The 26,581-nt window shown below is 41.5% G+C and overlaps 2 protein-coding genes across 2 annotated transcripts in view; one reads left to right on the top strand and one right to left on the bottom strand.

Annotated features, from left to right (window-relative positions):
• Positions 1 to 5,199: 5,199 nt before the first annotated feature.
• On the bottom strand, positions 5,200 to 6,820 carry fancf (FA complementation group F). Its single transcript, XM_016496035.1, has 2 exons — positions 5,718 to 6,820; positions 5,200 to 5,376 (listed from the first exon to the last, which is right to left on the bottom strand). The coding sequence occupies exons 1-2, from the start codon at positions 6,663 to 6,665 to the stop codon at positions 5,275 to 5,277; spliced, it is 1,050 nt and encodes a 349-aa protein (XP_016351521.1). The 5' UTR covers positions 6,666 to 6,820; the 3' UTR covers positions 5,200 to 5,274.
• Positions 6,821 to 7,115: 295 nt separating this feature from the next.
• The window catches only part of LOC107695940 (growth arrest-specific protein 2), a 34,880-nt gene continuing 15,414 nt past the window's right edge, over positions 7,116 to 26,581 (top strand). The window contains exons 1-3 of the mRNA XM_016496053.1: positions 7,116 to 7,422; positions 11,487 to 11,638; positions 16,589 to 16,713. Coding sequence (XP_016351539.1) covers positions 11,491 to 11,638; positions 16,589 to 16,713 — 273 coding nt within the window. The 5' untranslated portion in view covers positions 7,116 to 7,422; positions 11,487 to 11,490. The remainder of the gene's footprint in view (positions 7,423 to 11,486; positions 11,639 to 16,588; positions 16,714 to 26,581) is intronic.

Raw genomic sequence — 26,581 nt, 5'->3', positions numbered from 1 at the left:
TTATTACAAGGTTATGGGTGATGTATTATGCTTTCATGGCATGTTTGTGGCTTCCAAGTTTCAGCTATAGAAGCACGCAACATCCGGTAGGTGATGCTTGCTCGCTCTCATTGGCTATCAACGTCAGAGGCCGCCAGATCAAGGCTGCGTTCAGCCCCGACAAAACGGTGCAAAACATTTTTTTAAACGGAAACGGTGGTGCGTTGAACACACTGTTTTGATGATGCAAGAGTTGCAACTATGGCAGCTAAGAAGGCCATTCTTTGTGGGGGTTTTTTGAAGAATTTTCGGAGCCTGATGAAATCGGTATAAATACGTGTTTAATACTGCAAAATACGCTAGATGTTACAGTCACTGCCCTTGCCGTCCAGAAAAAAAGAGAACATCCCAATCAAATGGCGCAACGCCGACATCTTACGTCATCTGCCCGGAGCTGCTTCTGTGTACAACAGTGAGCGCAAGCTACATTAAAGTGATTATTACGTTTTGAATATGGATATTTTTCTTACAAAAACGCATCGATTCGCTACAGGAGGCCTTTGTTCACCCCCCGGAGCCGTGTGAGACACTTTTTTTTATGGATGGGCGCTTTTTATTTAACTTGTTTTGGACTGAAGCATGCAACACCCTCTGAGTGGCATTAAACAGCTTGAAAGATCAAAGACAATTTTTAATATAACTCCAACTGGATTCGTCTGAAAGAAGAAAGTAATATACACCTAGGATGACTTGAGGGTGAGTAATTTATGGGCTAATTTTCATTTTTGGGTGAACTAACCCTTTAATTACATTGTGTGAGCTGTCTCTTTAATACCGCGTGGTAAATATACATGTTGCTGCTGATTGGGCTGGCATTTTTGACACACCCACCAAACAAGAGAAAACGTATCTCAAACCCCATTGCACACCATTTCCAGGAAACATGTCGTTCAACCCAGAAACCGTAGCAAAACGTTACACACCGGTTTGGGCTTGAACGTGCCCCAAGAGTCGTAAATATCAAACATGTCAGGAGCAGATAAATAATAATAAAGACAGCACACAATAGAGGATTTTTAGAAACAAAAAATCGTTTGCGACAAGCCGCGAATCGGGCCACACCCCCCGATCGTTCGGGGATGCAAATCGGGCTTAAAATCGGCCTTAAAATGGTCTAGTGTGCGGCCAGCCTAAGTTGACTGTATAGATATTTACCATTGTGCTAATTAAGCTGAACATGCTCCACCTGTGCTAAATTGGTTGATTATCTGAACATGCTCCTCTCGAACTTTGTTAATTATCATTTGGAGCAGGGGTGCCTAATCCTGTTCCTGGAGATCTACCTTCCTGCAGAGTTCAGTGCAAACCCTGCTCCAACAAACCTGTCTGTAATTATCAAGTGTTCTTGAAAATCTTAATTAGCTGGTGCATGTGTGTTTGATTAGGATTTGAGCTTAATTTTGAAGGAACGTAGATCTTCCAGGAACAGGATTGGGCACCCCTGATTTACAGATTTTAATATGTTTGTCACTTCCAAGTGTCTCAGTGTCTACTTGGCTTTGTTGTATTACAACAGGGGTGTCCACTCCTACTCCTGGAGGGCAAGTAAACTGCAGAGATTAGCCCCAATCCTAAATAAACACACCTGAACCAGCTAATCATGGTCGTCAGAATTACTAGAAACTTCCAGGCAAGTGTGTTGGAACTGGTTGGAGCTAAACTTTGCAGGACATTGTCCCTCCAGGAGCAGGAATGGTCACCCTTGTTCAAAATGGACACTGGAACAACTATGCCAATGCTTTTTGAAATGTAGTGATTGGGGTACTCTGAAGGACACTGGTCCTGGGGATGGATTTGAGGAACCCTAAACTACAGAGTTCATCCAGCCCTGACATTTAACCACTAACCACTACATGTATTGCAGAACCTGACCCACTTCCTGGATTCATTACCCCAGACTGTGTGGCAAATACTCCTGCCAAACCTCACACATTCTCACTAACAGCAGCTTCTGTGAACACACACTCTGGTCCACGTGGAGATCTATTTATATAGTTATTTATCAGCAGAGCTGTCGAGAGTGTTATACGGCATCACACCCGCTGATGAAACCAGGCAATATAACAAAAGATTGGGAGCTGTTCTGAACTGCTGTTACAACAGAGGAGAGCAAATCATGTCTACACCAAGAAACAATGCATCCTTAACATTCACAGACATTCAAGCAGTGGAATGAAAGTGGGTCTATGACACATTACTGTCACACATTAGGCACAATGTTCTCAAATACTGAGTATGAGTCAAACGTCTCTATTTGGTTCCCCTAAGAACCTTTCAGTAAAGAGTTCTTGAAAGTGTTTTCAGTGTGAAGGACATTTTAATAAAGAACCTTACACCATAAAGAACCTTTTGTGGAACGGAAAGTTTCCATAGATGTTAAAGGTTCTTCGTGGAACAATTGATGCCAATAAAGAACCTTTATTTTTAAGAGTGTACCTCAGTGAATTTAGGCTGGGATAAGTCTCAGAACAGGATAAATAGTGATCTCACTTTCATTTTTTTTTTCACTTCCTCTCTATGCACTTGTGCAGAAGTGAGAACACATGAGTGATGGAGGTGCGAACAACTGATCAGCAGATATTACAAACAGAGCAAGTGCTAATTAAACCAAAGGCAGTTTGTCTGGAACCTTTGAGTAATTCTGCTATTACTCACAAAACACATGCTGTACAAGTTATAACTTCAGTGACATCTGCAAGTCAGATGAAGACACATTTCTGATCTACAGGTTGTGGATTTTCCATGTGAAAGAGGTTAGGGAGGTGTTTTAGTATGCTGTCTGGTAGATTTTGCTGTTGGTCCACATGATGTGACTCATTCAATGTATTTTATAATAATATAAGTAGTCTTATATTCATTTCTGTATCTGTCAGATGTTTTAATAAGAAAAAAAAAGACTGAATATACCTTTGTTTAAATATTAGTAGGTGTAAAATACTTTTTGAGCTCAGTTTAAGACATTATAGATGTACAATGGGAACAAGTGACAAAGGAATATCAATATTTGCCCTTCAGTATTCATCTGCTCTGCTTCTTTCTAAAAAGCAGTATCCTTCATCTGTCTGCAGGCTCTTCAAGCTGCGCTTTTCATCACATGTTTAACAAACCATGTCCTCATTGGTGCTGTCAACACCCCCGCCCCCAACACACTCACACCAGCTCACCAGGTCTATAGGGACTACGGATAATAAAGGTGTGTCTTTATGTGGAAAACATGTGTTTTTCTTTAATCTCTGTGTTTTATTAATTTAGTAATTTACTTGGTAATATATTGGTTATTTAGAAGCCATTTAATAAGTATCTTTGAGTGTGCAGATTGTGTTATAATGTGGTGCTGGAATCAATACTGCATTAGTTTAGCAGTCAAAACTACTGTAAATCCAACAAAAATACAGATCACATGACTTTATGAGCCAATCAACTGACACAGTCCACTGAAACAATGTAAGAACTTTAAGGACCTCATAATATCAAAATGAAGGGCTTGTGGTTTTTGTATGTCTGTTGAAGAAATCTATATGCTAGTGTACTCCTAAAAGGTAACTTTTGCAGATGTACACATTCCAAATGTACAGTCTTTCTAACAAATAATAATGACAACATCTTGCACTACACTATAAATCATGGTTCGTGGCTGTTACATAAAACCAAAAACCATTTGCCCTGTCGATACGCCCAGTCCAAAATTTTAGCTTCAATATAACATAGCACTCATCAAACATTTGGGGTCTTTAAATGTAATATTGTAATTATGTGTATGTTAAATTTAAATGCATGGGGGATGAGCACAATCATGAGAAGTTGAATAAAATAACGAGTGTACGAGTAATTAATTTGCATCATACTTCAAAGACATTCCTGCAGAACGACTCTCCACAAATGAGAGATGGGGAAATATCTGTATTATGGCTGAATAATGACATCAATATTTTTCCCCCCATTTCAAAAAGAAGTCCATAATGAATTGCTGCATTAGGGAGGAAATCTGGCCTGTGATTATTCACTGTGGAAACGGTTGTTTTCTCAGCATTGCCCTGCTGCTTTCTCAGTACATATTAGAGCTGAGAAAATGCATTTTCTTTGTTTCCAAGGAGACAGGGACGAGAACAAAAATGAAGATCTATTTGTCTGCTGTCGGAGAACGCACAGCATCTCTCGAGCATCAGAACAGAGAGAAACTACTTTGAAGTGTCTGCAGTTTCTGTTGAGAGCGGGGATAACAGCACTTTTTGGTTTTTGCTCACTAATTAAAAATGTTTAGCCTAACCTTTCAAAATCTTTCCTTAAACGCCATTTACATATTAGCTGCCACAACTTGTGTATTTTAAGTGTACATGTTAGTCAAAACATAACACATCCTTAAACAATATAGAGAAAACAGATTTATATCAATACTGGAACCATTTCAGGCCCCAAAACAACCTAAAACTTGTAACTGATGAGATATGAATTCTTCATAAAGACTGCTTGTCACAGGATGTAAAAGCCATTTAGACATTAGACCGACTGATTCTGTGTTTATTAAGAGCACAGGGCCTGTTGGAAAAGGAAATGGGGTCCTATTTTAAAGCATCACTGAACAGCACGATGCTGTTGAGATTTCAGATGAAGTCATAAGCAGTGAGGCTTCAATGAGGGTTTCGACAACCTCAAGTGACCTCATAAATCACTGAACGTGGAGTGACCCCAGCCCATGCAGATTCCTGATCTCTTTCTCCTCCTCCTTAATGTGACAGACATATGAAACCCAGCCCACGAAGCACGCGTCTGCGTGTCCCCGGGGACCAATTTAAGAGGCGCACACGTTTGCTGCCTGGCCTCTTCCTTCTAGTTCAAATGAAATCCAGTGCTTAATGCCAACGGTTGCCAAGGTGACAGTGATGCCACCATCTGTCATGCAGCCTATTCAGTGCAGCCCAGCAGCAGTTCTCATTAATGAAGGAGTCTATTTTTTTTATTTTACAATACAGAATAAGCCTACTGTGCATTGTATTGGACAACTGCTGTTTTTTTTAATTATCTTTTTAAACTAAATTTCCTGATATTTTAGGCTTCCTATGACTGAGGAAGACTGTTTCGGTATTATCCATTATCCATAGACAGAACATCACTGATGTACTCGAATGAAATAGTTCCCCAGGATACACAGAAACTTCAAACATGATAACAGTAACACTGTTTAAGAACTTTATTAATTATTCAGCTGTAAATAAAATACCACAAGTAGCCCAGCCCTCAAATAAAGCACACGGCTGATGGTGTAAAGAGCACTGTCGCCCCCTGTCTGCCGGGAGACTGAAGCAGAGGGTTGTTTTTCCTTCTGTGTTTTTCCCAATTCTGAGGAACAAAATCATGTTCAGAAATTACAATTATGAAAAACAGCAAAATATACGGAGAAATAAAATTTATATTATGATGGCTCTTATCATAAAAACAACAATAAAATTATTACAAAACAAAAAATCGACAAAACAAACAACAACAAAAAAAATATATAATTTTATAATTATAAAACGTGTGGAAAAAATGCACACACGTCTATCCTCAAACACAGCATATGTTCATTAGTTAAATTAACATCAAATGAAATAACTAATATGCTTGCATTAACTTTCGTTCTGATGTATTTACAGCTTTAGCTGAATGATTAGATCACTCCATATACAAATGCCTTTTACATTAAAGTCTCCAGCTTCCCGTTTGAGTGTTTTGAGTTCAGTTTCTGTCTCCTCTTTTAATGGTGGCCCTGAATTGAATAAATCTTTGAATCGATCAGTCAGTATTATAAAGGTGACAGGCTCATCTGATGTCGGCACCCATAGACTCTCCAAGACGTCAAACTCCAAGCAGGACGCCCACTGTTTCAAAACACCCCAATATGCCTGTTTAAACTCGCTAGACTGTCGGGAGATGACGGTACAAAGCCCGGGGGAGAGAGATTGGCAGAGTTTCCTCAAACATCCCTCGTGCTCCTGCAGCCAGGCGAGGACACGGCGCTGAACGACGGAGCTCGTTTCGTCATCAGGTGAAAGGAGCGCAGCTGCTATGACGTCATGAAGGCTTTCCGGGTTTCCCGCGCTGTCATGAAGGATGGAATCCAGCAGTGTTCTCGCATACGCATCATTACCAGAGCGACTCAGTACAGAGCTCAAGAGCTTCCCGAGCAGTGTGCCTCTGACCACTGCTTCAACCTGTAACCCAGCATAACTAGTCCTGTCCGGCGTGCGGCACAACAGATTAAAAGCTGATTTACACCTAATGAGGCTGTTCTGATCAAACGGGGATTCCTGTTCAGCAAAAAGCATTCGGATAACGGAGTTCGGCGCGGAAGGGTTTCTGAGTAAATGAATGAGCAGCATGTGCTGACACTGAGCCAGTTCAGAGAACATGACTGGAGAGTACGACGGCAGAGCTTGCTGCAGGCGCTGGTTGGTGTCGCTCAGACCGGACTCCAGCGCGGAGCGGACCGCAGGGTTGCACTGGACGCGGGAGTGCAGCTGCTCGCAGTACTCAGCCCACTGAAACGCCCGGAGCGCGGTGTGACGGTCCCATTCCCTCACGCGGTCCGTCTGAGACACGGCCAGTAACTCCAGGATGTTGGTCAGCTGTCTCAGCACAGCCTCCATTAGACGCTCTCTTCGCCGTATTTAACTAAACAATACATAAACAAAATCAACAAGCGCACGGAATCAACTTCGGATTCTGTCCGCGTGCCTCGTTCTCGACTCGCTATTGGCTGAGAGCGTTCATGACGTCACTTTTTTTTTCGCGGCACCGAACTTCCGTGGCAGTATTTCAAAATAAAAGTAAAATTTGCCTTTAACCCAAGTTTAGTTACATTATTATTGTTATTATTATTATTTTTTACGCAAAACGAGCTATAGCAATACTTTGATCGAAATAGCTTATTCCAACGCATGTTGAAACGTATAATAGAGTCTCATTTTACAAATGAAAGTGCTTTTTAGTGAAATCAAGTTTTGTAGCCTATTTTACCTTTTTTTTTTGTACTTTTTATCTCTACTATGAATTATGAATATTTTTTCTGTTGACGTTTTTATTACACTTGATTTTTTTCCCCGGTCAGTTAAGAATCTTTTCTCTACGAGGCTCGTTTTAATCGTCTGGTCTCGTGCAGCTCCGTGTGGCTCACAGTCGCGCAGATAAAGACGCGTCGCGTCTCTCAGGGAGGCGGTGAGATCGCGCAATGTGTCTGTCGCAGGAGCGCACTTTGAACTGAGACCCGCAATGACAGTCGGATCTTTGAGGCTCAGTGTCACGGTGAACAACAGTCTGAGGAGCCCGTGCGCGAGAAAAGCATGAATTCATTGGAAACGAGCGTCTACTGTTGAAGAACCAACTGCAGGCAGTGCATTGTGGAGGGTAAGTGTATACTTCTGGGAAAGAAAATGTTTTTGCTTGGATAGTTAGATATCTTAATAAAATAAGATAGGTACTATATATATATATATATATATATATATATATATATATATATATGTGTGTCATAAAATGTCAAGCATGCCCACTTGAAAACAGAAAATAAAAGTTTTTCTCCTCAGTTTTTTGTTTTTGTTTTTTTGCCATTAGGCTGCAGAAGGTATTTGAGTTTTTCTCTCATGTGAGCGCTCTGCCTCAGTAAAATGGGTTATTGTGCATTTAAAACTAACAGTTAAAGTGTGTAATAGCCTGTAAACATGATTAAAGCCAGTGTGACATATGAAAAATGAAGTAACTGGATTGTGCAAGTAACTAGACTAAATCTTCGCTTAACTAGGAAAGGAAATATACTTTGAACCGAACTTGCATGCAAAATGACAAAACTCATGTTGTATTTCGCTAATGTGATATATTTTGTATAAAGATGTAGATGATGACTGCATTGACACTTTGTAAGTCCTGTTTGTGTGATTTACCTTTCACAGTGCTTTAAGGACAGAATACAATGTGTGTTCTGTGCTTGTTGAACATGACACAGCATTGAGGCTGAAATAACTGCAACAGAATCAGATATGCAAGCTGAAGTATTATCAGTTATAATTTCTGCATTAGTCAAGGTCAACGTTTATGGTTTATGGATGGGAAATACACGCAACGTATGGGAAACACCTATTGCCTTTATACAGTATCACTCCACTGTCGCAAATGTTTGCTAGAAAAATATAGACTGTGAAAGAATATGATGTTGCTTAATATAATAGTCACAGCTAAAGGTTTGACCGTGTCACACACTGTACACTGCCCTTTGGTTTCAACCATATGTGCCCAATATGTGTGTGGTGTTGAATGCACTGTAAATGTCCTCTCCATCTGTGAACTCTGCGGGTTTGTGTTTGCCGAGCATCAGTTTCCAGTCCATGCTCCATCATGCAGATGTGTAGATTTATTTATTTTAAGCCACTTGGTAGAAAGTCTGAGTGGTATTTGTCCATCAAACCAGATGCCACAGTATCAGTACAGTGTTCTGAGTTAATGGTCAGTGGCAATAGGACAGATCATGATAAAGAAAAGAAACATCTTTTAAAAATCCATTTTAAATCACATGTGCCAACTTCTTAGACATACATGTTTGTTAGATATGATTTTAATAAAAATAAATAAATATTTTTAATCCATCTATTATTCAAACTGCTTATCCTCTGCATCTAATAATTTATAATAATATTTTTTACAAGTAAATATTTTCATTATTAATTATTAAATATTATGTTTTAAGGAGACATTTTACTAACCATTCCTTATAAATATCAGAAAAATATTATTCATATATTTGACTCAAAATATATACATTTTTTTTTTTTATTTGTTAGAAATTTTTAGGGAAAAATAGTTTTTCTAAGATTATGCCAAACTGCAAACAAGAATTCTGTTATTTTAATGAGGATTTTTTTCTTTATTATAGTAAAAATGGTTCTATTACTAACATTTTTATGTTAAAAAATAAATAAATTAAAAGTCAGAAATTATAAGTTGTACCTTTGTACCTTATTTACACCTTAAGGCTACATATAAGTACCCTTAGTATACATACTAGTACTTAAATGGTACATATTAGTACCTTTTCTATGGGGTACCGCCCCAGAATCAACTTTCATAAAAAAAAAAATGTTCTGAGCATGCAGGATGTTTTCTAGGGCTAGAGTGTTCTGTAGGTTTTGTTTGGAGGTTCTGGGAGGTTTCTTGGTGGTTGCTCACTAAGTTAAAATAGCCCACTCTTAAGTTTCTGTGATATTCTGGTCTCTAGATATTTCTTGGCTCCCTCCTTCGATGTTACTGTACTGAATTTATCTCATCCATTTTATTGTCTGCCAGATCTGTTTGCTTAGAAAAATAATAAAGATGCAGGCACCACTAATAGGGTCAGTCTCACGTGGTATCAGCTTTCTCACTCATCTCCGAAGCAGTCTGGGAAATATTAAGAGCAGACAGACAGCTCTGATATGATTAGTGGACTGCTGTTCACCTTGCCTTTGTCCATATGAGACAGTATGTCCTCTTTTTATTGTTTAGAGAGTCAGTAACACCTCTTTTATTTCTCTGGTTTCTTTTTCTCTCAACCTTTTCCAGCACAGGAGCTCTTTCAGAAAGAAAAAGAAAGAGGAGATTTGCCTTTATCTGATAGACGTTTGGCAGGTAAAGTGAACTCTGGCATTCTGTTTTGTGGAAAAAGGAAAATCTACAGATTGACTTTCAGTTCGCCTTCGCCTGCCAGCCATTCAGAGCCCACCGCAACAAAGTGACGATTGTTGGACCCGAGTCCTCATTCCCAGGTTGCTTAGTGGGATACAGGAGAGCAAAACTTAGGAAGAGGTCCTGTTCTGCATCGCTGAAGATTGTTACACTTCTCAGAACTCATAACTTTCCTCTTGTTTCTCCCATGAATTATGAGTATGGCGAAATCCCCCGCAATGCTGGCTGGCATCACATATTATCACCGCATTTCTGCATTTGTACTACACCCAAACCACTGCCACCACATTTAACACATCCTAACTCTTGAACAAAACTTCAAACAGCAATGATATGAAGTAACAAATTTTTCTGAAAGATGTTATACATTCAGAAGAACCAGATTAACTCGTCTGATCAGCAGGATTCACTAGAATTACATGAGAATTCTTACACTGCCTTCGTCAGAGTTTACGCAGAGCACTGAAACATTCAACTGGATCCGTACACATTCTTCTGCAAATAGCATCAGGTTGTTACAGAGAAATATAACTGCCTCAGACAAACAGGAAATACTTTTATAAAGAGACAAATTTGTGGATTTGTTGAACTGGACAACCTGATAACCATACTAAACATTGGTGTGTGTGTAACTCCTGCATCGTTTGTAAAACCGATGTTTCAAAGTTTTGCTATATATAGCAAAGGTGATTGTCAGGTGATTTGTCTGGCCAGCGCAGATGTTGAAGTTCACCTTGGTGCTCCAACTGCCCAGGTTTTATGATCATGACACCATTTTCTTTCACATTTTAGCATTGGTGTTCTCAGTTCTTTCATGGATGCTGGCTTTGTGAAGTTCTCTGTGTTTGTGGAAACAGGGTCTTTAAGGTGAATATTGAGGTTTGCTGTCACTTTTGCTGCAGTAGTTCTGTGTTGTTTGGTCACAATCCTTCTTAGTATTCTCACTTTCAGTTTTCACCCACTATTCCTCTTTGCAGATGAAGTCCTAATCTTAAAGACTGTTGTTTTTAGTAAAACACCAAACAAGACAGATGACAATTCTACTAAATGCTTGGATTTTTTGAATGTGACAAAATTATATCTAATGCATTGCAACTAATTCTGATGTTTCATTGGGAGCATGTTCATTTGTGTAAAGAGCTTTTGGGTCAGAGAAGAATCACAGTGTGTGTCCTGTCTTTAAAAAAAAAAGCGAGTGAATATGATATCACAGGACAGAGAAGATAGAGTCAAAAGCTGGAGCTCCAAAAGCTGGAGTCCGGAGCTGGACTGTGATGAGAAGATCGGTATAGAGCAGGGCTGCCCAAACTCGGTCCTGGAGGGCCTCACATTTTCTAAAACACATTTTCTTCAGAAAATGTAATCTGAATTATCTAATTGTGAAATTGCAACTGATTCTGATGTTTCATTGGGGAGAGCATGTTCATTTGTGTAAAGAGCCTTTGGGTCAGAAAAGAATCGCACTAGGGCAGGACTGGAGAGAAGCCACACAGTGTGTGTCTGTTCTGTCTTAAAAAAAGCGAGTGAGTATTATATCACAGGACAGAGAAGATAGAGCCTGGAGCTGGACTGTGATGAGAAGATCGGTATAGAGGATAAGAGTCTACTGTGAAACAACAGAAAGGGCTTGAATGATCAGATGACGTCTGTGCTCTGTGGGAAAGTGAAATAATTCATTTGAGGGATTTGGTCAAAGCCGAATGATTGAGTTAATGTTATTTAGTTGTACTGATGTAGATATTCCTCTTTGTTTTCAGAAGCATGTTCAGTCCTCTGAGTGGAAAGCAGCAGCCGGCTGGTCCGGGCCTCACAGATCTGCAGCAGTACAGTCAGTGGCTGGCCAGTAGACATGAGGCCAGTTTGCTGCCCATGAAGGAAGACCTGGCGCTCTGGCTCTCTAGCATGCTGGGTAAGTCAAGCTGTTCCTGCTTCAGTGCCTTAGCAATTCCTGTATTTTTCATATTAGTGATTCTCTGTTAAATCACAACAAAAACGTATCAATTCTGAGTTAAGTGTGGAAAAAAAAATACTGTAGAACAGCAAAGCAGATATGCTTATTAACATTTAATAAGAATAGGAAAATGCCTCAAAAGTCTTTTGTTGCTGACAAATCAAATTAAACTGTATTTTTCCCAAATTCATCTGTCACTTAGTAATAGAGTGGGGGATGTCAGAATCCAGAAGTGTAATTCGCCGCAGGTTCCTTCAAGATTTTCCTATACGGTTTTATAATGGGTTTTTTTCAATTAATGAGTAAAATAAAGCCTGTGGTAAACATAACTTGATGATACTTTTACGTTTTGTTCTACAATGTAAACTGCACACACTCACAGCCCAAACGTTCTTATCTAGTTACTTATTAAAAACAAACTTTTTTTCAAAAATGAACATAACTGCTTCAAAATTTGTGTTTTGGGTATGGATGCGTGTAATTTACGTTGTAGAACAAAACATAAAAGTATCGTCAAGTTATGTTTACCACAGGATTTATTTTACTAATTAATTGAAAAACCCCATTATAAAACCCCATAGGAAAATCTCAAAGGAACCCGCGGCAAATTACACTTCCGGATTCTGACGTCATAGTTCCCCCACTCTATATGGCTAATGCTAATACCATATACTGTAGGTTGGTAGTAAATTACTAGTGTGTGCTAAGCTGTTTTATGAAATTGAAATAGTGAAACTGAGAAAGAAAGATACAAAAAAAAAAAGGTATTTAAATATTTAATAATGCATCCAAAACAATGCTTGTTAGGTAACTTAAAGTCATTTACTTCATGTGGTAATATCTAAATTAACTGGTTTTATTCACATCAAAGTTATTATTTATTTGACTGAAACAACTTGATAGGTTAGGTCAGGGGTAGGCAAGTTCGGTCCTAGAGAGCCGCAGTCCTGCAGAGTTCAGCTACAACCCTAATCAGACACACCTGAATAAGCTAATCAATGTCTTCAGGATTACTAAGGCTATAGGCAGGTGAGTTTTTTTTTTCAGGGTTGGAGCTGAACTCTGCAGGACTGCGGCTCTCTAGGACCGAACTTGCCTACCCCTGGGTTAGGTTAACAAAAGGTCAACAAAAGTAATTTTAATCGAGAGAAACAGGTCCTTAAAGTACAGTAACATATGGACTTTTTTTTTCTATTTACAGTGTATCCAGTTGTGATTTGCAACTGCAAAGGCTCTATATTTTAGTAAAAATTCAATAAATAATGAAATCTGTGGATTTTCTTGTGTACATTTTCATATGGTTGACTCATACATGAGGTGTGCAACAAGGCTATGTCCTGAGGTCTTCTTCATTCTGCTGGTGTATTCTGTTCATGGTGGAGAGGAAATGTTTAAATTCATGTTTCATTATTTGCATAGGTTGCTTAGGGCACGTCCAGCTTTGCTTTGTTTATCTTTTGTATATTATAATTTCCTTTATTTAATTTAAGCTGATATTGATAAATTTAAGTTCTTAAAAATGTGCAGTCCTTACTGTGTCATACATTTCTTTAATGTTTTAATTTCAAGTCATTTGATGAAGGTGTTTTTTTCTTTGATGAATGTGCGTGCACAGGCATGATTGCACGTGTCCATGTTTTCTTTTCCAACATTTCCCAGCATTAATCAGATTCTGAATGCCACTCACCATTTGAACCAGGAGACAAATTATGAAGAGAGAAGAATGGTGGTGTGTCGTGGCCCTGGCTTCGGTTCTGTGTGTGTGCAGATGGAGGGGGATGTCTGTGGAATTTCTGGCAGCACTCAGGCCATGAGCAGCCAGCTGAAACCAGGGCTTTGTCTTTGGTCTGCCTGGAGCAAAAGGAAGCCAGGAGCCGCAGTGGGCCGCATAGGGGCTTCATATTCAACCACTCACCAACCACTAGTTCCCTATCCAGATCGTCCATACTCTTTAGTGGCTTAAGCCCTGTCTCTGTGTTGTTTTTTTTAGACAAATAGCTGTTCAGATCTCTGAAACTGATCTGTGTTACAGGAACACAATTTGACCGTTTGCTGGTCTTACCAGAAGCCACTTGTATACATGAAACACTGACATTTTGTGGCTTTCTATTATATTTATCTTTGCTTATTTGTGTTTTGAATAATTGTTGTTACACTTTTTATTTATTAGCGGTTTTTGGAGCTAAAGAAGCATAATTCATTGTATAATTGTTGACCAATTTTATTGGTGATGTTATTGAAATGAATCTTAACAAACACTTTAGAAAATTTACATTTAAGTAGATAGGACTTGAATGACTTTTGTCAAGATAGAAAAGAAATGGCCAGCAGCATAACTTAGATGGTCATGATGAATATAGAACAGCCCTGAAAACATATGTTTATGTTAAAACTATGTTTTAATAAACATTCAGAACCATTCACTAGCCATGCAACACACCACCATTGTTCAGTTTTTCATGGGCGCCCAAGCACCACCATGATACAGTAAATACATTTTTCCTTGATCTTTTGACATATCCTTTGTACCATTAAATCATAATCTTTATTCAAAATAGAATTCTTTGATAACAATATAAGTCTTTACTATAACTTTTTTTTTCTTCAATTTAACACATCCTTGCTGAATTAAATTATTAATTTCTTTCAAAAAAATAAAGTACTGACCCCAAACGTTTTGAAAGGTAGTGTATATTGTTACAAACGATTTCTTTTGAATAAATGCTGTTCTTTTTAGCTTTTTATTCATCAGAGAATCCTGAGAAATGAGTCACAGTTTCAAAAACATAAAAAAATTAAGCAGCAAAAACCGTTTCCAACAATATTAATATATAAGCATATTATATTGATTTCAGAAGCATCCTGTGACACTGAAGACTGGCGTAATGATGCTGATGAAAATTCAGCTTTGATCACAGGAATAAATTAAAATAGAAAACCTTTATTTTAAATTGCAATAATATTTCACAATAATATTACTGTATTTTTGATCAAATAAATGAAATAAATGTAAAGATGAGCATAAGAAACTTCTTTAAAAACATAAAAAATCTTTCAAAAGCAGTCTATATAACCAGTCTCCAAAAATAAACTTATATTGAGGGATTTGTGATGTCACAAAGGCAAATATATTTGCATATGACCGCCTCTGGAGCAAGACCGATGAATAGGTTCACATCAACGCACCATAGGCCCCGCCCACTGCCATTCACTCGGCTGATAAGTCTACACCAGACTTGAGCATTGCGTCATGCTGTGCTAAATGCAAATAGAACCCATTATAATGATGGACACTGTCTACACTAGATACAGTATACAGCTACCCGTTCAGTTTCTCCAAACACTTGAGCTACTCCCGACAACAGGACAAATTGAAAAGTAATGACTGTTAGCTCTGGTTTAAACAGCATGTTTGTGTCTTTGTACAGACTTCAGAAAGACCAGAGTGTTGGGGAACAAGTGGAACAACTTTAATTTTGGATTGCGTCGGAGAAATGACAGTTTTATATAGATAATGTTAATGTTTAAAACACTTACACATGTGCAATATGATGATGCGTTAGCCAAACATAAAAGCTTCCATTTACTGACAAACCTTTAAGGAGATTTTTGTGAATATATTTTTGATCAAAAAACTTTAACATTATAAGTGAACCTCAAGAAACATAAAAAAAAAATCATGACCTCTTTAATTTTGCTAGGACCACTGAGTAATATCAACGTAGTCTGTTCACTCTCAATATGTATTACTTACATTTCTTAGATTCAGAGTATGGGATAGGTGGTGTAGGTTTAGGTTCTTTGAAGGGTGAGCGAGGGTAAGATATTGTTTGTGAGGGAATACGTTCAGAGAGAATTTCACAAGCTCTCTGTCTCCTCTCCACTGGGTTCAATTACCACATTTGGAACTCATTAAAACATCTGAACCCCCTCGACTACTGACGCCTCCTCTCTATGAGAAAAAAAAAGTATAGTGGATGAGAAAATATGCTCTTTCCACAGATACCCCAACCCCCTGCCACCACCTCCTGTTTCACAGTGACATCATGTAGAAAGAATGATCGTCTGGAAGTCAGTAGAATGCAGCCGCCACATGTTGATCTGTGTAGAACTGAGTCTGTGTCTCTGTGTGTGTGTTTCATCTGGAATACTGTTGCAAAATAAATCAGCTGCTTCCTTCCAAAGCACTTGTCTGCTTTTGGGACTGAAATGTGTTTATCTGTGAATCATAGCTGCAACAAATGTCTGGATTTGTCCCAGGGTTGTGCGTCATTAAGTGTGTGATTTGAGAATGTCTTTAAAATCTCTGAATATTAATTGAATTTGGTTTTAAGTTGGTGCAGGTTTTTATTTCAAAATTTGAATTTAGATTAAATTAAAGTGACATATTCTGTAAAATTACATATTCCATAAGCATAGTTTTTATTGATAATATTCATTTGGGAATTTCATGTTTTAATATGAATCCTATATGTTATCATATTATATGGAGCATTTCTAGAATCATGAGATAATAGTAATATTTAAAATGTTACCTATATAAATTAGTTTTTATATATATTTTAAATATAATTGTATTTCTCTTTATTAGAATTGTATTTCTTAGATTCTTCTTTATTTCTATTTCACTCAATATTGTATTTCACTTAATTTATGGATAAAATAATGTTCATGAATATTGATATTGAATGAATGTTATGAATTCAGAGGGAGCTCATTCGTGAATTCTAAATTTGCATAATCCTGATTTGAGAATACAGATTAATTCCCAGATGCTGAAAAGCTCATTACACTGCAATTCAGTAATGCACTGATCAGAGTTATAAAAATAAGATAAGTACAAGGAAGCACAATCAAACCAAAGTCTTTTGTGGGATATTCATCTCTTTCTGTCATCTTTTCCATCAGGTGTGGAAATCACAGCTGAGAGCTTCATGGACAGGTTAGATAACGGTTTCCTGTTGTGTCAGCTGGCTGAGACTCTGCAGGAGAAGTTCAGGCAAAATGACTCAGATGTGAATTCACCAGGAAAGGTACTAATTTACTGTTATTTACAATATAAAATTAAGTAACATTGCGATTGCAGTTATTTGAATTCACATTTTTATTTTCCTGTAAAGTTTCCTATCTCAGAAGAAAAGGTACGAAAGCTATCACTTGGATGGTATCTTTTAAAAGGTACTGCCCCAGTGGCAGCTTTTGTACCTTTTTTTTCTGAGAGTGACTAATTTACTGTTATTTACAATATAAAATTAAGTAACATTGCGATTGCAGTTATTTGAATTCACATTTTTATTTTCCTGTAAAGTTTCCTATCTCAGAAGAAAAGGTACAAAATCTATCACTTGGATGGTATCTTTTAAAAGGTACTGCCCCAGTGGCAGCTTTTGTACCTTTTTTTTTCTGAGAGTGTAAAAACTGTCATTAGACTAGAATCATGATTCTTCATTGTGTCATGACTCACAAATATGAGAGCCCTACCGGTGAAATGTGTAATTTACCCACCATATTTGTACCACCACATGGTAGTGTAAAAAGTATGATGTGGCTATTCATTCATTCATTCATTCATCCTTTTTTATTTATTTATTGAACTGGGCTAATAATCTGATTGGACTACATAAACACAACTTGTGTCTCTATACTGTATAATGGTGTTTAACAAAGAACAAGGCATAAAAATGGCCAAATCTTATCAAACAACTGCAATTGTATATCTTTTTATAACCCATTACTAAATAAATAAATAAACAAATAACTCTAAAAATGTGAGTTATAATATAACTAAACCCATAAAAACATTTTGTTGCTTGAAATCAACAAAAACTGAAATGAAATAAAATATAAACTTATTTTATTTCAGCTAGTTATTTCAGCAACATTTTAACTTGACCTGCTAAAATAACTAAAACTAAATTAAAAACTGTATTTATATTAAAAAAATAAAATGAATTCAAAATATTAATAAAACTAATAGTATCTCAGTCATACTAACATAATGCTGATTGTGATCAGGTGCAATTCCTCACCCCGACTAAGGGATGAAAATAATAACAAAAAAATTCCCTGTCGATACTTCACTCGTACTGCATCGCTAAGGGGGAAAACTCCTTTTTCTCCGATGACGCAGTAAATCACGCGTCAGTTATCACGCAGTGTAACTGCACAGCCATTGGTTTGTGCAGTGATATAAAAATCGAACCAATGGCTCGGCAGCGGAGCTGCACAAGCCTATGGCGATGAAACCCACCAGAGCCCGCCAGAATGGGCGGGGCCATCTGGCTATATATGCGGGCCTGTTGCCATAGGATCCTCAGATTTCTTCTCCTTCAGCAATGACGGCGATCTTCACTGACACTACGAGACTTGAAGCTTCGCTGTTGAAACGTCACGCAGCAGATCAAGACTCTCTTTGCTCGGCTGGTTCGTCGCTTCTCACAGCCGCCTTCAGTGCCCATAGCAGCGGCGGTCTTCCGGATCCCCTGCCGCCATCCGGCAATTTCTAAAAGAGCTATAAAAGAGCAAATTTACAGGATGCGGATAAGTTTGGTGTCCATGCCTGGCTTGCTCCTGCACGCCGCTGATGGACATGGCGAGTGCATCTCATGCTTGGGGAAATCCCAAGCTGAGAATGCACTCAAAGAGACGGAATGAACTCACTGCGAGGATATGAGTCTCTCCTCTCTGCGCTCACGGGCAGCTTTCTTTGCAGAAAGCGACCCCGCCCCTTGCGCCCTTCCGTTTTCTTCCTCCCGGGAGCCTGCAAGGAAAAAAACAGTGGGGCAGAGAACCTCGGCGCCCGGAGACAAGCGAGCTCACGCTGGCCCCCGCCCCCGCGTGCCCCACTCTCTCCTCACAGAGAGGCTTCCCCCGCCCTCTTCTCCCAGCCAGACCAGCATCCCTCCATGGCTGTGAGCAATCTGGTCTCGTTTGGGGGGAGCGTGACACGCTTGACGACAGCATGTCGTTGGCGGCCTCTGACGCAGAGGAGCTGTCGGTCTCGATCAACGGCCCCGCCCCCCTGCTGCCTACGGAGCACAGCGAGCCCAAGCCAGGCATGGACACCAAACTTATCCGCATCCTGTCAAAGGCTGTAGAGGAGCTGGGATTGGAGTGGTCTCCACCAGAGAAGCCCGCTCGCAGACTCCTGGATGAGTGGTTCTTGCCAGGGCGCCGTCAATCCCCTCGACAACGAGCCTCACCATTCTTCCCCGAAGTACATGATGAACTCACCAAGTCGTGGCGTGCCCCCTACTCGGCCCACCTACGTGCCTCCTCTTCCTCTGCCCTCACGATGGTCGATGGCGCTGAAAAGAAGGGATACGACAGGATGCCTCCCCTGGACGAGTCTGTGGCCGCACATCTCTGCCCGCCCATGGCTATCGGCTGGAAGGCGAAGGTCGCCCACCCGTCCAAGACTTGCAGGACGACGTCAGCCCTCGCTGGATGGGCCTACTCATCTGCTGGACAAGCGGCCTCAGCGCTTCATTCCATGGCGGTCTTACAGGTCTATCAGGCCAAACTCCTCCAGAGCATGGATGAGTCAGGCCCGGACCTCGCAGCTTTTAAAGAGCTATGCAGCGCAACTGACCTGGCTTTACGTGCCACCAAGACCACGGCCCAGGCGATAGGAAGGTCCATGGCCAGCCTAGTGGTGTTAGAGCACCATCTTTGGCTGACACTGACAGAGTCAAGGTCCCCTTCCTGGATTCCCCAGTCTCCCCTTCTGGCCTCGTAGCACCCGCGGTTGAGGGATTCGCCGAGCGCTTCACTGCTGCACAGAAGTCATCCCAGGCCATGCGACACTTCCTTCCGAACGCTCCAGCTCTACGGCTGCTTCTAGTCGTCCCAAGATAGCGCCGACTCAGCAGCCCACGAAGCCTGCACCTCCTGCTGCCCAGACGGCTCCCAAGCCTGAGCCTCATCAATCCTCCTGCTTGGCCAGACGCTACCTGTTTCCTAAGCGTCAGGGACGCCGGCCCAAGTTAGCGCTGGACCCGATGCCTCAGGCGTCCTCCTGATCTGCGGGACAGGAAGAGGAGGGGGCCAAGTCTCTCTACGGCCGAACCACCCCCCAAGCAGCCTCTGTTGTGCCTCCAAGCACCCCGTTCAGTTCCGGGTGCCAATGGCAGTGTGTTTGTGATCACTTCCGTTGTGAACAATGGGCCCGTGTTAAAAGCGCCCACACAACCAGCCGCTGTTATAGCGAGAAAAATAAAACACAAACAATTTCAGAAAGAGAGCAAATTTCCTCTTCCACTTACCATGAGTGTAGGGCTCAAGGCGGACCACCACCCGAACTGATCCAACCCCTCGCCACACGGGCTGAAGCCTGGTAGGCCATCCCCGGAGTGTCAGATTGGGTTTTGGGGGTAATAAAATGAGGTTATACACTTCAGTTCGCTTGAAGACCCCCGTGGTTCCGCGGTGTGGTTTCCACCTTGGTTCAGAGCAAGGACGCACATGTCCTGCACTTTGAGGTGATGAATTTACTGGCGAAAAGAACCATAGAAAAGGTTCCCCCAGATCAGAGCGAGTCAGGCTTCTACAGCTGCTTCTTCCTCGTCCCCAAAAAGGATGGTGGCTTACGGCCCATCCTCGACCTCAGACACCTGAACCACGCCCTCATGAAACGGCCGTTCAGGATGACAACTTTGAGACAGATCCTCTCGCAAGTTTGCCCATGGGACTGGTTCTTTTCCCTGGACCTGAAAGAGGCGTACTTTCACATCCAGATAGCCCTCCATCACAGACGATTCTTGAGATTCACCTTCGAGAGCGTGGCATATCAATACACAGTCCTTCCATTCGGACTGTCTCTAGCTCCCTGCACTTTTATGAAGTGCATAGACGCGGCTCTTTTCCCTCTGAGACAGAAGGGAATCCGCGTTCTGAATTACCTCGATGACTGACTCATATTGGCCCAGTCGGAGGACGAGCTACTATCACACAGATCCTTCCCACTTAGAATGCCTGGGGCTCAGGGTCAATTTCGCCAAGAGCTCTCTGTTTCCCAGCCAACAGATATCGTTCCTGGGAGCAGTGTTCAACTCGGCCCAGATGAGGGCTACAGTTCAGTTCCGGGTGCCAATGGCAGTGTGTTTGTGATCACTTCCGTTGTGAACAATGGGCCCGTGTTAAAAGCGCCCACACAACCAGCCGCTGTTATAGCGAGAAAAATAAAACACAAACAATTTCAGAAAGAGAGCAAATTTCCTCTTCCACTTACCATGAGTGTAGGGCTCAAGGCGGACCACCACCCGAATTGATCCAACCCCTCGCCACACGGGCTGAAGCCTGGTAGGCCATCCCCGGAGTGTCAGATTGGGTTTTGGGGGTAATAAAATGAGGTTATACACTTCAGTTCGCTTGAAGACCCCCGTGGTTCCGCGGTGTGGTTTCCACCTTGGTTCAGAGCAAGGACGCACATGTCCTGCACTTTGAGGTGATGAATTTACTGGCGAAAAGAACCATAGAAAAGGTTCCCCCAGATCAGAGCGAGTCAGGCTTCTACAGCTGCTTCTTCCTCGTCCCCAAAAAGGATGGTGGCTTACGGCCCATCCTCGACCTCAGACACCTGAACCACGCCCTCATGAAACGGCCGTTCAGGATGACAACTTTGAGACAGATCCTCTCGCAAGTTTGCCCATGGGACTGGTTCTTTTCCCTGGACCTGAAAGAGGCGTACTTTCACATCCAGATAGCCCTCCATCACAGACGATTCTTGAGATTCACCTTCGAGAGCGTGGCATATCAATACACAGTCCTTCCATTCGGACTGTCTCTAGCTCCCTGCACTTTTATGAAGTGCATAGACGCGGCTCTTTTCCCTCTGAGACAGAAGGGAATCCGCGTTCTGAATTACCTCGATGACTGACTCATATTGGCCCAGTCGGAGGACGAGCTACTATCACACAGATCCTTCCCACTTAGAATGCCTGGGGCTCAGGGTCAATTTCGCCAAGAGCTCTCTGTTTCCCAGCCAACAGATATCGTTCCTGGGAGCAGTGTTCAACTCGGCCCAGATGAGGGCTATAGTCGCACCAGAATGTTCCAACACAGGTTCAGGTCTGGCCTCTGGTCAAAAGAGGAAAGGTGGCTGCACATCAACTGCCTGGAGATGTTGGCTGTGTGTTTGGGCCTTTGAACCTTCCTGCCAGACCTAAGGGGACACCACGTCCTAGTCCGATTGGACAGCATGATGATGGTGTCCTACATAAATCGCCAGGGAGGACTCTCCTCGAAACACCTCTTTATCCTAGTAGAGTGCCTCCTGGAATGGGCTCAGCTCAACTTGCATTCACTGAGAGCAACACATGTGCCGGGCAGGTTGAACCAAGGAGCGGACATGCTATCTCGGAGCAACATCTCCTCCGAAGAGTGGATGCTCCACCCGCAAACGGTTCAGAAAGTCTGGGAGATCTTTGGCAAGGCAGAGGTCGATCTCTTTGCCTCAAAAGACAACTCTCATTGCCCAACTTATTTCTCGAGGGCCCACAACTGGCCCGACCTCCTCCTTTATGCTTTCCCCCCAATCGCCCTGATACCACAGGTTATCAGGCGAATCAGGGAACAAGGGCACAAGGTTCTGTTAGTGGCCCCGCTCTGGAAGAACCAACACTGGTTCGCGGACCTGTCTCAGCTGCTGGTAGCAGCTCCATGGCCCATCCTCCTGAGACGGGACCTCCTCTCTCAGGCAAACAGAACAATATGGCACCCCCGGCCCGAGCAGTGGGCTCTACACCTTTGGCCTCTCGATGGGAGCCTGCTGACCTTCCAGAGAGTGTATTAAATACAATCTCACTGGCTAGAGCCTACGTCTACGAGACGACTCTATGCTCTTAAATGGTCGGTCTTCTCCACCTGGTGCACGACCCGCGGTGAAGATCCAACTTCCTGTGACATATCTCAGATATTGTCCTTCCTGCAAGAGCTGTTGGACAAGGGCCGTTCCCCGTCTACACTCAAGGCCTATGTAGCAGCTATAGCAGCCTACCACGCTCCTGTAGCCGACCAGTCGGTGGGCAGGAACAACCTAATTGTTCGCTTTTTGAAGGGGTCTAGGAGGCTCAACCCGCCTCGCGCTTCCACAGTCCCTACATGGGATTTGTCCATGGTGCTGAGGGCTCTAAAGAGCCCTCCCTTTGAGGCTACAGTCCACTGACCTTCGTTCCCTAACGCTGAAAACCGATCTGCTACTGGCGTTAGCATCGGTAAAGCAGATGGGAGACCTGCAGGCGCTCTCTGTGAGTTCCTCCTGCCTTGAGTTTGGGTCCAACGACTCTAAGGTCGTCCTGAAATCAAGACACGGTTACATACCTAAAGTGCTTTCCACGCCGTTCAGAGCACAGGTTATAACTCTTTTGGCGCTTCCTCCTTCTGAGGACGACCAGGAGTTGAACTTACTGTGCCCCGTTAGGGCATTGAGGTTTTATATTGAGCGTTCCGCCTCGATCAGGCAGTCGGAACAACTCTTTATATGCTATGGTGGCCACAACAAAGGGCTTCCGGTCACTAAGCAGACTCTCCAGGTGGATAGTAGATGCTATTGTGCTAGCATACTCGTCTTTGGGCCTGCACTGCCCCATGGGAGTAAGAGCCCATTCGACTAGAGGTATGGTCTCGTCTTGGGCATGGTCTAGCAGTGTGTCCATTGCAGAAATATGTGCGGAGGCCGGCTGGGCCTCGCCGTCCACATTCGCCAGGTTCTATAATCTGGAAGTACCGGCCTTACAGGCCAGGATCCTTTCTGCGTAATGGGCTCATTCTCGCCTTAGGGAAATTACCAGTACTGAGGCTTTGCCTCCCTTCTTACGCTCTTGGCCCTCACCGAGTGCCGAGGCTGTAAGGATCTTCTTGGAACGATTACTCAGGGCCGGGCTGACCTCGGCGAGTTTAGCCCTTTTTTACCCTCTGCAGGGCATTCCCTGCTAAATACTGGTCCCTCTAGGCCCCTTGTGGTGCTTAAGGCAAGTTAAGTAAGAGTCATTCCTCTAGCATAACATGGCGGGATTGTACTGGTTCCCCATAAGCGACGCAGTACGAGTGAAGCATCGACAGGGAACGTACTCGGTTACTAACGTAACTTCGGTTCCCTGAGATACGGGAACGAGTACTGCGTAACTAGCCATGCTATGCAGCTGCACGACTCAGTCATCGCTTCAGTCGAAGTTACCTGAGGATCATATGGCAACAGGCCCGCTTATATAGCCAGATGGCCCCGCCCATTCTGGCGGGCTTCATCGCCATAGGATTGTGCAGCTCCACTGCCGAGCCATTGGTTCGATTTTTATATCACTGCACGAACCAATGGCCGTGCAGTTACACTGCGTGATTAAAAAAGGCTTTAGTCATCCGAGAAAAAGGAGTTTTCCCCATAAGCGTGTTAGCGACGCAGTACTCGTTCCCGTATCTCAGGGAACCGAGGTTACGTTAGTAACCGAGTACGATAAATTGTCAACCTCATTATAAGGCTAGTCATTTTAGGACACATTGTTGACTAGTTGACCATTCTGACCCAATGATATTTTGGAAACTGCTCAATTTCTCTATATATTGGACTAGTTTTCTCAAACTGTAAAGTTTTTGTTGTAGCTCCCTTTTCAGAAGTAACTCAAGTTATCTGATTTTATGAATGGCATGATGGAGCTTTGGTTCCTTGCCACTGTCACCTTTGGCTTGCTTAGTTGGGGACACTCAATTTCTGGCAATATTGTCGACTTGATTGCACAGATACTATTTGAAGAGTTACATGATGACATCACTGAATCAACAATGAACTGACTTTGACTGAAAAATTGACTGCTTACTGTTGTCCTCCTACATTATCGACACACTATTTCCCTGTTTAACACTGTAAAGCTGCTTTGACACAATCTGTATTGTATAAATCGCTATATAAATAAAACTGACTTGACTAGATATGCTAAATATTAAGAGATATCCTATGTGTTCATGTATATGGTAATATTGTGACTAAATTAGCTGTATCATTAACTCAGTTGCGATTGACAGATATTTCCTAGTCATCTGTAGGGTGATTGCATGTGAACTTAATATTAGCACATTAGCATAACATTAGCACTCTTTCATTATTTTCTGCATTCAGCACAATACATGTATTTCCACAGCAGTAACATGAATTAATTCAGCACGGCTGCCAAAAACTGTACGTGTTTTCAAACTAAGATTACAGAATACTGCAGTGTATTGGTTTCAGGTGCTGATATTGAATGCATTTTTAGTTTCTCTCTCACACAAAGACTTTTGTCTGGAGTCAGGGCCGCTTGCCATTCCCTGCCAAACCTCGGCATTGTGGGACGATGAACTTTGGAAAATCACTGAGCTTTCTCATTTTAACAGAGCAGTTTAATGAAAGCTGTGACTTGTTAAGTGTTTAAAAACTCCTCCAGATGGGAAAACCATTAAGATCAGGAGATTTTTTCGATGGTAAATTAAGAAAATATTTCTGCTTGTCTTGGCCAAGAACCACCTCTTACAGATTCTCAGAATGGGGCTTTCTGTTAGTTATGACTCGCTCCCATTCTAATAGAGTCCCTGAAGGAATTACACAGTAGAATTCATAGCCTGTAGTTTTCGCGCCTGGCATATCAAAGCAATCATGATATGTATGCAGTGAATACTGCCTACAAACTGGTTAGAGGAGAGTGGGGTAAAATGAGACTGTGTCACCCTACTTCATGCTGTGCATATTTTTCTTTAAATGTGGCCACATATATTTGGACTTGTAGTATAAACATTGCACGTTAATTGAATGACTTTTAATTCTAATTTCATGTAAAAATTTCTTCACTTTACACAAATGTTGCAGGCCACCCTGTGATAGTATACCGTTTCAAACTCTCTCTCTGTGTGTGTGTGTAAGTATGTCTGCTGTACTGTGTGTAAAATGGCTACATATGTTGGCTGACATACTCCATTGAGGAGGTTGTCTTATGTCATGGCATATTTCACACTAATCCAGGGTTCCTGTCACAGAGTTTGCTTCTGGGAAACATAACCAGTTGGTCTCATAGGAAAGAGATTGAATTTCAAGACTGTTTTATTTCAGTCAATACATTACAATCGTATAGTTCCTTCACAGATCCATTCAAAAAGCCAATCTTGTGAATCATTAACGTGTTTGGCTAAAGCGAAACCTCATTACTATATCTCATCATGTCTATAAATCCCTTAAAAAGGAGGGACTGTATATATAGTGCTTAATATCATTGACACTTTAGGGTGGGCTCTCAACTTCAACTTCAGTGAGTAACCACCTAGCAACAACCCCAAACACCCTAGCAACCACCTAGCAATGCTCTGAAATCCACTCAGAACAGCTTAGCAACAGTATAGCAATGCCTGCCTAACCACCCACAACATTGTGATGGCAGGGGAATGCACAAATCACATATTTTTCATAAAATCTAATTTCATTTAATGTTGGGAGATCTGGTTCTTTTGAACAAACCATTTGACTGTCAGTGTTGGGGAAAGTTACTTTTAAAAGTAAAGCATTACAATATTGTGTTACTCCCTAAAAAAGTAACTAATTATGTTACTTAGTTACTTTTCATGGAAAGTAATGCATTACATTACTTTTGCGTTACTTTCGCGTTACTTTTTAAATATGAGCAGGGCTTGATTGTTTTTAATATAAGAAGTTCTATTTATAGCAAATGTAAAAGCCCTTTCACACCAAAAAGTGTAATGAATAAACCTCAGGCTGAAGGAAATGTAAATTCACGTCTGTACAGTAGAACGCAGGAGAAGAAACACTCTTCAGCAATAAAAAAACAATGAAGCACATTTGTTAGTTTATCTAAAGTAATTTTTGCTTATTAGTATGGTTGAACTGGATCATCAAAGGTCAGCAGCAAAGATATTGGTTAATAAAAT

The sequence above is a fragment of the Sinocyclocheilus anshuiensis genome, unplaced genomic scaffold (genome assembly GCF_001515605.1).
Source record: "Sinocyclocheilus anshuiensis isolate Anshui unplaced genomic scaffold, SAMN03320099.WGS_v1.1 scaffold626, whole genome shotgun sequence".
NCBI lineage: Eukaryota > Metazoa > Chordata > Actinopteri > Cypriniformes > Cyprinidae > Sinocyclocheilus > Sinocyclocheilus anshuiensis.
The sequence above is the reverse complement of the archived record's forward strand: the minus strand, read 5'-3'. Positions and strand labels throughout refer to the sequence as shown.

What these genes read in the sequence shown, in the direction of transcription:
- fancf (XM_016496035.1), bottom strand. Translation starts at nt 6,665, where the DNA reads ATGGAGGCTGTGCTGAGACAGCTGACCAACATCCTGGAGTTACTGGCC. An exon ending in GGGAAGCTGGAGACTTTAAT is followed by an intron (nt 5,377 to 5,717) that starts GTAAAAGGCATT and finishes TTTGTTCCTCAG; the next exon opens with AATTGGGAAAAACACAGAAG.